Genomic DNA, 12485 nt, shown 5'->3' with positions numbered 1-12485 from the left:
CCTTGGTTGCAGCCCACTGCTCTAAACACTAGGCTCCAGTCCGTTGTGTCATATTAGGGAATTAATGTTCTGCCTAGATGCGTTTTTAGATCAAAAAATTCTGATCTCGGTTTTCACTCCAAAAAGAAAACCACATTGGAGAACACCTAAATTGGACTTCATCATCTGGATCACAGGTTCATGGTTTAAAAATCAGCCCATCCCTGTCAAAAATAAAAATTGTGTTATGATTACACCTGATTTAACATGCTCAGTGTCATGTTATATAATGTTTTGTTTTGATTTCTTCTTAACCTTCAGATCATCTTTGGGTCTTATTCCCAGACGTTTGTATGGTGATTGCTTCTGAGATTGCAGTTGACATTGTAAAACACGCCTTTATTACCAAATTCAATGACATCACCGCAGATGTACGTATGCTACTGGACTATTCTAATTGTTAATGCTCAGTTTGTTACAATGGTTTCATGAGTGTGAAAATATGCTCATAGTAAGAAAATTCTGCTTGAGAACCACAGAACTGTTTTACTAGAATAATTTTTTTTTAATGTCTGCTTCTCTCAAAGTGCAAATATTTACTTACTAATGTATATTAGCAAACTGTAGAAAGGTCAGTATACAAAGGTACATTCTGGTCATCTAACTACCAAAATCAAAAGCACATAGGAAGATCATAGATTGCAAATAATTTTAAGCCAGTAACAATACATTAGTAGCAATTTTATGGAGCAGGACTCTGAATTTTGATTTCTATGTTACAGTTGTTTTAATTTAATAGTTAAATAAAGTAATGGAACTTGCTTATTTTCTTTTCTCAAGTCACTGTGTACAGCAATTTAATAGTGTAATATAACTTCACATAGAGCAACAAATTGAAAAGTTTGAGTACCGCTGCTTATTTCTTGATACAGTACTAATTTTCTTTCTCTTGTTATTCTGATATTTGGCATGCTTTTTTATAAATGCAATTAGTTTATTATTGAGAAACTGGAATGTTTCATCCAGATTACTATGCTTCTGAGAATAAATTTAACCTTGTTTCCATTATTTAGAAAATAATCCCATGATGCACGTTCTAGATAAAGTTTGCAGACCATGTTATGTACATTTTGTTTGCTTAAATATTAGTAATTATCCAAGTGATGCCCATTTCATGAGCAAAACTGTAAACCAAATGCGCACATTTATGTGCGTATTACGTGCGTAAAAATGTTTAGAATAGTGACACGTCCATAATGCCAGTATTCTACCAAAGTGCTATTCTGCAAATACCTGCTTAATTTACAGAACTGTAACTCGATTTTTAAAGGGGAGTAGCATACACAGGTGAAGGGTGTTGACAGTAATAGGTGGGGAGTGCCACTTGCACGGGTAACTTACAGAATACCATAAGTCATGTGTGTTCCTGCTGCATTTAGGCAATTGTACTTACACTAGCTGTACACATATATATGTTTAGATTATTTCATAATCTACATATATACTTATAAACTCTGTGTGCTCCTACCAGACTCTACCTGTCTGTATGCCCACCACCAAAGTACATGTCACCATGTCATGGCACGTACTTTTAAACCCATCACGTTTTTTTTATACGAGGTCATTCACGCACGTACACACACACAACCACATAAACTCGGTAATGGCTTTACCAAATTTCCTTCTTTCTGTGTTCAGTGCATTGGACCCCAGTGCTGCTAGATATGGTGAACTCCATTATAATTTTCTCCACAAGGTAGAACTTGTAGATAGGTGGTTATGTATTCCCATTTTAGGGCAGGACACTCGGGATCAGGTTTGCTGTCTGTTACGATTGACATGTGACTGTGGAATAAAAATTATGCAGTCATGGAGGAGGAGGATATGGGGGAGCTGGGGGGAAAGACTTCATTGATAAGTGGCATTGGAGTGGAACAAAAATATTTTCTTCAGTGATGATATGCATGAAAAGAAATCTTGAGTACCTACCTCAGTATTATTTAATAGATAAACCTACTATGATCGTAGTAGGCACTTCCAAAAGTCCTCTTAACTTGAGTTGTTCTGGCAAGAAGAATGAGCAAAAACTGTACCATCCTGCTATGCAGAATTTTTTTCCTCAAAATGACATACACCTTGTTGCAGCAAAATGGCTTCCACCAAGTATTGAATCAAGGGATGTGAAGAAGTATGCAATCATAAAAATTTTTTCCAAGTATATAAATGTGAACTTACAGTTGTAATTTGTTTTTGTGTTCTTGCTTTTTTTAAATTAGGTATACAGTGAATACAGAGCCAGTCTTGCATTTGAGCTTGTTAGCAGTCGACAGAAAAATGTAAGTGTGAAGATATTTAATATATTTTACTGGAGATTTAAAAAATATATAGAAATCTTTTCAATGTGCAAAGCTTTAGATTGGCCTGGTGGCTCACTGATAGGCAGCTGGGAAGTGGAAGACCTGAGTTTGTTTCCCAGGGCAGGCTTCTGCTCTTTAGGTCAAAGTGGAGATGCTGAGAAGACAGCATTTGCAGCTTCCGTTGCTCGGTAGTGACACAGTGGCTTAATGTAGGGTTCCTGTTAGGTGCTGTACAGAGTTTAAGTTTGTGGCCTCTGGCTGAGAATTGATGCTGTGATGCCTGGTTGTTTTAAAAGGGGAATATGTCAGTGAGTGGGAGGGGGAACTCAAGTAACTACAAGTGAGGGCTCATGACACTAGCCCAGTAGAGGCCAGTCCCTTTGAGCTGGAAGCCCAAAAAAAGCAGAGAGGATGGGTTTGATTGCTAGGCCAGATTGCTGGGCCAGAATTAAAACATGGAGAATCAGAAATGGATCTTGTAATTTTACCAGCCTTACTCCCCTGTTTACTAAGCCGTGCGCTAATGCTGACACAGACTATTCACTTTGTGCTATGTTGGCATTGCCGCGCGGCTGCTCCTAGCACGGCTTAGTAAACAGGAGTTAGTCAGTAGTACTCAAGTTTTGTATGTGTTTAACTTGTATGATTCTTCCTTCCTGCTGTTGGAGGGAGCGTAAGAGATTAGAGTGCTATTTTGAATCACTTAGATCAACTGAACCAGGCTGCATGCAGACACTGAACATTTTGTTTTGTTTCCTTTTTAAGGCTCCTTTATTGTTTTGTTTTTTTAATTTTTTTATATATATTATATAAGGTGGCCCTCGAAGTAATGTGATTTCATTCAAGTTCCAGCTGCTTGCAGTCTTTTTATTTCAGTCCTTATAACAGAAATAAACTCTAAAATTAAAATGTATGTATATGAACACCATAATAAAACTAAGGGGCCCTTTTACTAAGCCGAGCAAGCGCATGCCCAGCATGCACCAATTTGGAGTTACGGCCAGGCTGCCACGTGGTTCTTCCTGTAATTTCATTTTTGGCATGTATCCGCTACGCATTTCCGAAAAATTCTTTTTATTTTCTGACGCTCGTCAAGTGGCATTTGACGCATGTAGGTCATTACCGGCCGGTTAACACGTGAGACTTTACTGCTAAGTCAATGGCTGGCAGTAAGGTCTCGGACCCAAACTGGATGCGCGCCAATTTTTGTTTTGCCGCGCGTCCATTTTTGGCAAAAATGTTAAAAAGGCCTTTTTTACACGCGTGCTGAAAAATGGATCTGCGTGCACCCATAACCCGCGCCTACACTACCGCAGACCATTTTTCAGCGCACCTTAGTAAAAGGACCCCTAAGTGCCAAAGATCATCAACTATCATAAAAACCAGTAGGATCAGGTGGATCTACTAGGAGAAATGGACAGCTATGGAGATATTGAAAGGTGTATTGTAATGCACACAAATAAATGCAGTACTGCAGAAGATAATAACTGAATTTTAGCAGTCAGAACAGTGTACCAAGAAAACCTTCAGAATGTTACAGCACATTTTGGGCACCATTTGGTAAATGGCGCTCAAAAATTGTCACTGAAAAAAATCTGCGCTCTGAATGGGTGCCCTGTATAGAATAGCATGTAGTGCTGGAATCGGCACCCAACTTTGAGCGCGAACATTTACAACAACTGAAACCAGGTGTAAATCTCAGCGTGCAACTTGGGCGCAGATCTCCCAAACTCTATAACATTCTACACATTTTAAGGGAATGCCCCTGACCCACCAGTGTCCCTCTCTTTTTGGATCTATGTGGAAATAGTCACTATTCTATAACAGGGCACATAAGTGTGGTTCTGTGACGATATTCAGATTTTGGGCCATTTCTGCACCTTCTATTATAATGCTTTTCCGTGACAAAAAATCAGCATGGAAATGGCTTATAACGCTAGGTGCCATATATAGAATTCCCTAGTTTAAATAAGTGGCATTTGAAGTCTGATAATATTTTCTGGATAATATTTTCTGTTTTAAGAAGGAACTGTGGAGTATTTGGATAATTTTTTTGGATGTTAATTTACAATTTCCAAAAACATATGTAAAAGTAACAAACACAAAAGGGGAAGCTTGCTTAAAGTCAATCTCAACAGTATAACAAAAATGAGCGTATTGCTTGGTATAATTTAACAACACTCAAAAATTGTGGAAAAACAGGGGAAAAGACCTCAGACAAGGGTGACACTAGGCTCTAAGGCTAGAGCTGCTGAGGCAAACTGGTCACAATACTTCTGTGTATTCATCGGTGAAAAACCCCTGACCAACCTGATTGGTTGTGTAAAACATTTAAATCTTTTTTTGGTTTTTCTTATTGCATCGTGTTTAAAATCAAAAACACAAAAAAAAGAGAAAGGGAAGGGGAAAGCAATCAACAAACGCTCCCCACTACAAATTTATAAATTGTAAAAAGTACAGCTTGACTTAACTGGCTGAGCTTAGCTGCGTGTGATAATCACAACAGGGCATCCCAATGGACCCGTTTCACCATAGGGCTTCTTCAGGGGATAAATCCTTGCTTATAAATGTATTGATGTAATAGAACAGTCTATTGTAGCCATAGGAAATGTGGCAAGTGTCAGTGGTGTGAATCCGCACTGGAGGGAATGACGCAGATTAACCCACAGACTGATGAATAATTTCTAGAAGAAATCCTGACATCTTCCAGCTATGTCATTTTATCTTATAATGTGTTCCTGTAGTTTAGTTTGTATTGGCGGATCTCAACAGATAGTTACATTTGAACAAACAAAAATCCTGAATATTAAACAGGGTATTGACTGCTCTGCTGGTTAGATGATGGACATACTGTGACTCAGTTACACCAGAGGATTATTGATCAAGCACTGTACACATGGGATAGAAGTGAAAATTGACCATTTCCTTAATGAACAACGTGGGATATGTTCTCATGGCCTTAATGTAGAAGTGGAATGGATGATACCGTGTTGTGATTGGTCAGACTCATCGCCTGATTTTATGTAGTGTGATAATCCTTCCGCCATTTTTTTAATAAACATTAGGAGAAAGATGATGTTGGAAAGAATTTATGGAGACCTCCCTGACAAAGTGAATGAAATATGATTCATGTCAGAGTTGACTGTCTCCGAAATACTATTTTCAATTTTGAATAAGAGAAGTGCTTTTATATCTTTTAACATTGTCTTGATATTTAGATTGATAAAAAAATTCTTAAATCAAGAAAATAGCAGAAAAATATGGACCAGGGATGACATCAGTCACTCTTTATCTCAACTGATGAACTCTAATGGTCCTAATTTTTTTTCCTTTTTGTATTTATTAAACTTTATAACTGATTTAACTATTCTCTTTTAATAGTTTAAGAAAATAAGTCTTTAGCACTTTTATGTAAGGCAACTTATTTTCGTAATGTATCTGCTCAAGTGTGCATTTTCAGTAGCATATTTGTGTTACAGAATCTTTGAATCACTTTAAGAATCTGTTAGTGGTTTTTGATACCTAAAATAAAAATATATAGAAAGTTAACTTGAACTTACTTAACTTTTTTTATTTTTCTTAATATGTATTTGCATAAATTCTTCAGTCTTTCATACTCCTTTTTCTTTCAGGCATATACAGATTACAGTGACTCTGTTTCTAGGAGAATGGGTTTTATTCCTCTCCCACTGGCAGTTCTAGTAAGTATATTCAATAAATATTGTGGCACCCTTCATTTCATTATGATTGCATTTTCTATTGTTTTTCTGACATTTTCTCAACTAAAATTTAGCTACTGTCTCAGAAGAACCATAGAATTTGAGAAGGTCACCTTTGTCTTCACATCCTCCAAAGTTTCCCACAACTTCCAGATTTGTTAATGATGCAGAAGGAAGATGTCCAGTCAGAATGTGCTTGCTCTACAGAGCTTCTCTGGCTAAAATGCCATACCCTTACGGACATCGTATATTTGAAGTTCATGCTTACCTGATTCCAGTCTGCTCTTGTACTTGCCAAACAAGACTACTGTGCTAATCTGGCAAACTCCAGTCTCCAGTACTTATTGTCTCTTTGCCATACTCACTTGCCTTCACCTCCTATCCCCTTTCATTCTCTGCCAGTGGTATGACTGACTGCTTCCATGACAAAATCCTCAAAATCAATCTTGAGTATTCAAAAGGGTCACCTCACTTCCCGTTCCCCCACTTCATTTCTCTAGCCCCTGCCTTCCGCTCCTTTTCTGAAATCATAGAGGAGGAAACTGCCTGTCTTCTCTCCTCCTCCAAATTCACCAACTGTTTGACTCAGTTTCTAGTCACAGTCTCAAGGCCCTCCCCAACTGACAGGCCTCAAACCTTCACTCTTGCAAGCTTCTCTTAGGCAATAACATGGCATAGATGGTGTCTTGTTTTGTTTCTAAAAATCCTTTAATGGTGAATTCCCCCAAATAAAGTTTAAAAACAGAATTACAGACCTCGGGTTGCATGTCTGTTAAGAAGTTCCTCTTATTAACTCTCCTCTATATGGACACTCAAGACGGTATGGCCTCCTTATCTGTCTCCAGCTCCTTTCTTTCTTCTTAACAATGTGGACTCTTCAAGCTTACATTTGTAAAGCCCCTGGTAGGTACCCAGCCACTTGGCCTAATGGCAGGTACTCTCCATTAAAGATGTGCATTCATTTTTAGCCTAAAACAACAGGATAAAAAATTTGTGGGATTTTCCTTTGTCATAAATACTGCACCTTCTTTGCAAAACAGGTACACTATTTTTCTATGGCATTCGCATGTGTGCATGACATTTGCTCTCAAAACAAAAATAAATCCAATAAATGACTCAGGGAAACTAAACAAAATGAAACTTTTTTGAACTGCAAACCCCTAATGGTGGATATCTTTGCCTAGAAAAAATTCACTTAAGATCCAGATAAATTATCCCTCATTTTGCCTAGAAAAAATTCACTTAACATCCAGATAAATTATCCCTCACTAACTGTTGCACCCCAGGGAAATAATTTAGAAAATCTACTTAAAACTCAAAGGTTTCTTTCCAAAGCACTAGGGACGCACCTGGGTTAGTCCAATAACTTCTTGCTTCCACAGTTCAACAAATCCCCCGGGGTGTCTCAATTCCAGTTCCCCGTTGCTTTTTCTTCTCTATTGCTTTCTTCTTGGTAGGCCTAACTAGGGTTGACAACTTTTTGAAAGAGAAAAATCAACCATATGGTCCTCCCATCCCCTATCACTTTCTCCTTCCTAATTACCTAGTCTTTCATTAACTCTTAATGGTCTTATGGATAATTGGGCTAACCCAAAATTGTGTCAGTATTTACCTATGGACATGTGAACTACACTAAAGCATAAGAACATAAGCATTGCCATACTGGGACAGACAGAAGGTCCATCAAGCCCAGTATCCAGTTTCCAACCATGGCAATCCAGGTCACAAGTACCTGGCAAGATCCCAGAACAGTAAAACAAATTTTATGCTGCTTATCCTAGAAATAAGCACTGGATTTTCCCAAGTCCATCTTGATAAAGGCTTATGGACTTATAGGAAATTATCCAAACCTTTTTTAAACCCTACTAAGCTCACTGCTTTTACCACATTCTCTGGCAACAAATTCCAAACAATTATACACGTTGAGTGAAGAAATATTTTCTCCAGTTTGTTTTAAAGTTACTACGTAGTAGCTTCATTGCATGCCCTATAGTCCTAGTATTTTTGGAAAGAGTAAACAAGTGATTAAAGTCTACTCATTCCGGTCTGGCATTAAGATTTAATGCCAAGAAGAGCAGAGTGGTGCATTTGGGGTGCAGAAACCCAAAAGAGAGATACCGAATAGGAGAGGAGAGTTTCGTAAGCCTTGTCTTCCCTGAGTGCCCCTTTTCCCCCTCGGTCATCTAGCAGTCAAACTGATTCTTTTACTGGCTTCTTTCTTATAATGTACCTAAAAAGTTTTTACTATGTGTTTTTGCCTCCAACGCAATCTTTTTTTTTCTAAGTCTCTCTTTGCCTTCCTTATCAGCCCTTTGCATTTGAATTTCACAGATTTTCCAATATGATTGAAAGGACTATATCCCCATTGGCCACATAGACAGCTGGACCCAACCACCTGAGGTATAAAACATGAGTTAGCCCACTTGTCCGTAAGATAGTCCATCTCCTTCCCCTCCTTCCTATACAACATCTATACGCTATCCCTTCCTTATCCAATATTTTCCTATTTCTCCTATATCCAGCATTCTGTCTCCCTATTCCTCCTCATATTCAGCATCTCCCTTGTCTCCCTGTCCTGATATGTCCAGTATCCCTTGTCTCCCCGTCCTGATATGTCCAGTATCCCTTGTATGCCTCCTTGTCCACTCCCCCATGTCCAGCATACCCTTTCATCTCTCCCTCCCTCTCCCTCATCCAGCATCAATCCCTCTTTCTTCTCCTCAAATCTCCAGGTTTGTTGCAGCTTCCTCAGCTTGGCTGCAACAGTGTTAGCAATTAAAGGACTGATTACTGTGCTGCAGAACTTTGGTGCTCAAGTGGTCTGCAATGCTCTGCTAGCCCCGCCCATGCAGCAGCAGGAAATGTCTCAGAGAAGGAAGAATCAGAGCATCAAACTCTGCACACAGTGATCAGTGCTTTCAGTTGCTGGGGTTTTTACAACTGTGCTGAAGGTTTGAGGAGTGTGAAAAAGAGAAGATTCCTGGGGGGAAGCTTTCCCATTGCAGGTTTTTACCTTCTACTGTCATAAAAACTGGCCATTTGGCAACCCTGAAACTTTGCTGTTTTATTCCAGGCTTAGCTAGCCCTAGAAAGAAAGAACTCCATCAGCAGATTCCAAGCGCCCCCCCCCCCCCCCCCCCCACGAGCCTTTTGTAGTTCATTCCAAATCATTAATCTAAGGAACTCCTTCACTTTTTTCACAACCACTTCTATTACGTCTCTTCGTTACTGTAAATTTTCCCATCTGTCAAACAGGAACTCTGGGACCTTGCTGTATTGTAGTGGCTAATTTCCCTCTTTTCCTTATTCCTTCTTTTCAGGAAAAAAATACAGAGGGAACTTATAACATTAGATTTCCACACCGAATCTAATTAACTGTACTCCTACACTGTATTTGTTCACACCGGAGTCTGTAACCATCTCTCCGGAACTATGTAAGCCACTTTGAGCCTACTAATAGGTGGGAAAAGGTGGGATACAAATGTAACAAAATATAAATAAATAACTTACATCAGGCATGATTCCAATCACCGTCAAATCTACCTCTGCCCTGCTGATGACTGTCACTTTTTCAGACTTTAAGGGGGCAGTGCACAAAACCTACTGGGTCAGCAACGTGCTTTTTTGACTGGTTCCAGCTGGTTTAGCGAGCACATTATTCAGTGGGAGATTGCACAAAGGGGCTCTACGGGCTTTTTACTGTGTGGTGCAGTAGACAATGGGAATCCTATGCTAATATAGTTAAATAAACTGTTTGGTATTCAAAGGTGCATTCCGAGTGATGCATAGCCATTTCCGAGCAATGCAGAGAAAGGAAGGCTTACCTTTTACACTGTAATTTTTACCGGAGGTCAGGAGCTGTTGTTGCATGATGGTGGCTTCTTCGCGGAGCAGTCTGCGAGCATGTGGAAGGGAGCAATAAGAGGGAGACGAGGAAGAGAATAATGGCTGAGCTGTCAGGAGCATATTACAGCTCTTTCTGCTGCCCAGGAAATATACACCTGTTGGCTCCTATGCCGTATACAGAGCTGTCTGTGCAGACCGGAGCAGAGTCTTTGCTTACTCCCCAAACCTCCCCCCCCCTCCCCAAACCTCCCCCCCCCCCCCCCCCCCCCCTCTGGAGTTTTCCAGCAACTCCTTCATGGGCACATTTACCAGTCTTCCTACCCAGCTCAGCTTTGGTGTCCTCACATTCCTGCCGGCAGCCTCATAATGTAACACAGCAGTTGTGTGTTCTGCTCTCAGGCTCACTGTTAAACATCTCCCCACACCAGCAGTTTTGGAAAAAAAAAAAGAGCTACACTCAGCTTTCATACACACAGCTTGTATGCGTGCATGAAAGCCGTAAGTAGCACATGATGTACCAGCTTGTGCAGAACAATCATGCTAAGCGATTGCATGCCCTGGCAGCCTTCCCTACTAAGCTGCATGGTAAAAGTTGGTGCAGCTCATTTGCATGTGATTTGTTTAGTGAATTGCACACTATTTCCACTTCTGTAATTTTTACCAGGGTGGAAATAGCGGGTGGTTGCTTCCAGAGAATTTATTGCATTGGCCCCTAAGTGTTTGCATACAAGACTCTCCAAAATTACACTCTGCCACTCTTACTTGATTTTGTTTCCTTTCTGGGTTCGCATTGTTGTATCAGTTATCCCTCTGTTTATCGTGTTTCAGATTGTATTTCGTACTTGATTTGAGGGTTTTATCCTTTGAGAGCTCCCCCTATTGACCTCAAAATAGTTTGGCTTGTGGTGGAGAACAATTTGTGCTTGCTCACTTTTATGTAGTTTAAATTCTATCCAAGTGGAATTTAAAGCTGTGACTCGAGAGCGCTTTCATTATTCTTCTTGAATGGATGTAATAATAGCCTCTGCATTTGATCCTTTTCTTCTCAGGTGCTTTCCTAGTCTCCAGTGTACCCAGAACTACCAAACATATAACAATCTTTCAACCATAAATTCAAGTTCTTTGGGTGGACACCACCATTTACTCCCCTGCTTATTCAAAAGTAGCAAATTAATGAAGAAAAGCTATTTAAATCTGCAAAAGCTTTTTCTTTTTTAACACATTTCCCCATTGCAGTCAGTGGCAACTCTTAAGATCTTAATTATCTTTAGTGTGATTTTACTAGGTTCTTTTCTTCAAAATGTTTACTGTGGAACATCATAAAATAAAACAACTGACAATTAGATTAGGGTAGATAAAAATAAATGTGAGAAATGAACAAATGAAGGAGCTAAATAATGAATTTTGAGAGAGCAATTTAGTATAGGGTCAGTGCAAATCTGTCATGCAAATTATTCTTATAATGAGAGAGAACCAGGGAAAAGCTGTGGAAAGAGAGAGAGAGTGAAATTAGGATATTCTAAGAAAAATAGGTAGCAGATGGTGCAAGGAGATACGAAGGGCTGCAGGTAGGCTGGCTGAAGCCCTGAGAAGACCAAGATGAAAACTATGGACATGGGACATAATTTGACAGGAATCCAATGTAAGCTAAATTGTGTTTAAGTATCAGCACTTTGCAGCTTCTCACACCAAACACTAACTTAATTGATGTTGGAAGTAGGTTGCCATGTTGGGTTGTGGCAAACTCTACAAGACATCTACTCAGCATCAGCAGTTTTAAATTGCAGCATTGAAAAAGCGGCATCCTGTATAATAATTCTCACCTCCAACGTTCTAATCGTCTTGCTGATTGAGACCGTGGCTCCTTGGTCTTCTAGGCTCCGTAGATCGGGCTGGCATCAGAGCCGGAGGAGGAGGGGCGAAAGGGGCAGGGCACAGGGGCGGAGGCGGAGCTTCAACGACAACACAATCCAAGGCAGGCTGAAATCAGCAGGCAAGGGAGATACAGATTGGCCAGCCAGCCAGAGGAGGTGGAGCCAGGACGCAAGTGGCCAAACCGGGGCATCGGAGGCGTGGCAAGAGTTCCCGGTCCCCGCGCCCGGAAGAAAAGCGCTATCCTTGGAGAGAGAGATCTTATTCTGGGGGCGAGATTGCAAGCACTAGGGCTGCCAGCCTTGAGTGACAAGCCAAGTGCCTTCAGGCTGGAGGCTGCAAGAGCTACTGTAAGTTCCCTTCAACTATCACCCTCAGAGTCATTCAACTGCAGTTTCCCCGCTCCATCAGGTGAGGTTCATATTTCTAAAGTTATCAACTCTTCCTGATGCTGGAAACCGAGCTGGGAAAGAATGACAAGACACATAGTGGTAAATGAAGAATGCTGAAACAACAACAACAAAAAAAAAAGAGGAAATCAAACGCTATGAACTTCTGAGAGAACTTTCAGTGGCTGGCATTGCTTGTGTACAGCACTTCAACTTTCAGCAGCTTTCACTTCTTTCCGGTGCCCTAGTGCACCTATGCACTTGGCTTGCTCTTATATCTTAACCTGGGGGGGGGGGGGGGCTAACACCTCCCCATCACCTCT

At 40.2% G+C, this 12485-nt stretch overlaps 1 protein-coding gene across 2 annotated transcripts in view; it reads left to right on the top strand.

Moving 5' to 3' along the window:
• TAPT1 (transmembrane anterior posterior transformation 1) overlaps nucleotides 1-12485 on the top strand; it is a 142590-nt gene that overhangs the window by 112767 nt on the left and 17338 nt on the right. For both annotated transcript variants that reach the window (XM_030191214.1, XM_030191213.1), the window contains exons 9-11: nucleotides 301-410; nucleotides 2256-2315; nucleotides 5969-6037. In XM_030191214.1, coding sequence (XP_030047074.1) covers nucleotides 301-410; nucleotides 2256-2315; nucleotides 5969-6037 — 239 coding nt within the window. The remainder of the gene's footprint in view (nucleotides 1-300; nucleotides 411-2255; nucleotides 2316-5968; nucleotides 6038-12485) is intronic.

Source organism: Microcaecilia unicolor, chromosome 2, assembly GCF_901765095.1.
Source record: "Microcaecilia unicolor chromosome 2, aMicUni1.1, whole genome shotgun sequence".
Lineage (NCBI taxonomy): Eukaryota > Metazoa > Chordata > Amphibia > Gymnophiona > Siphonopidae > Microcaecilia > Microcaecilia unicolor.
This window is presented reverse-complemented; position numbering and strand designations above follow the sequence as displayed.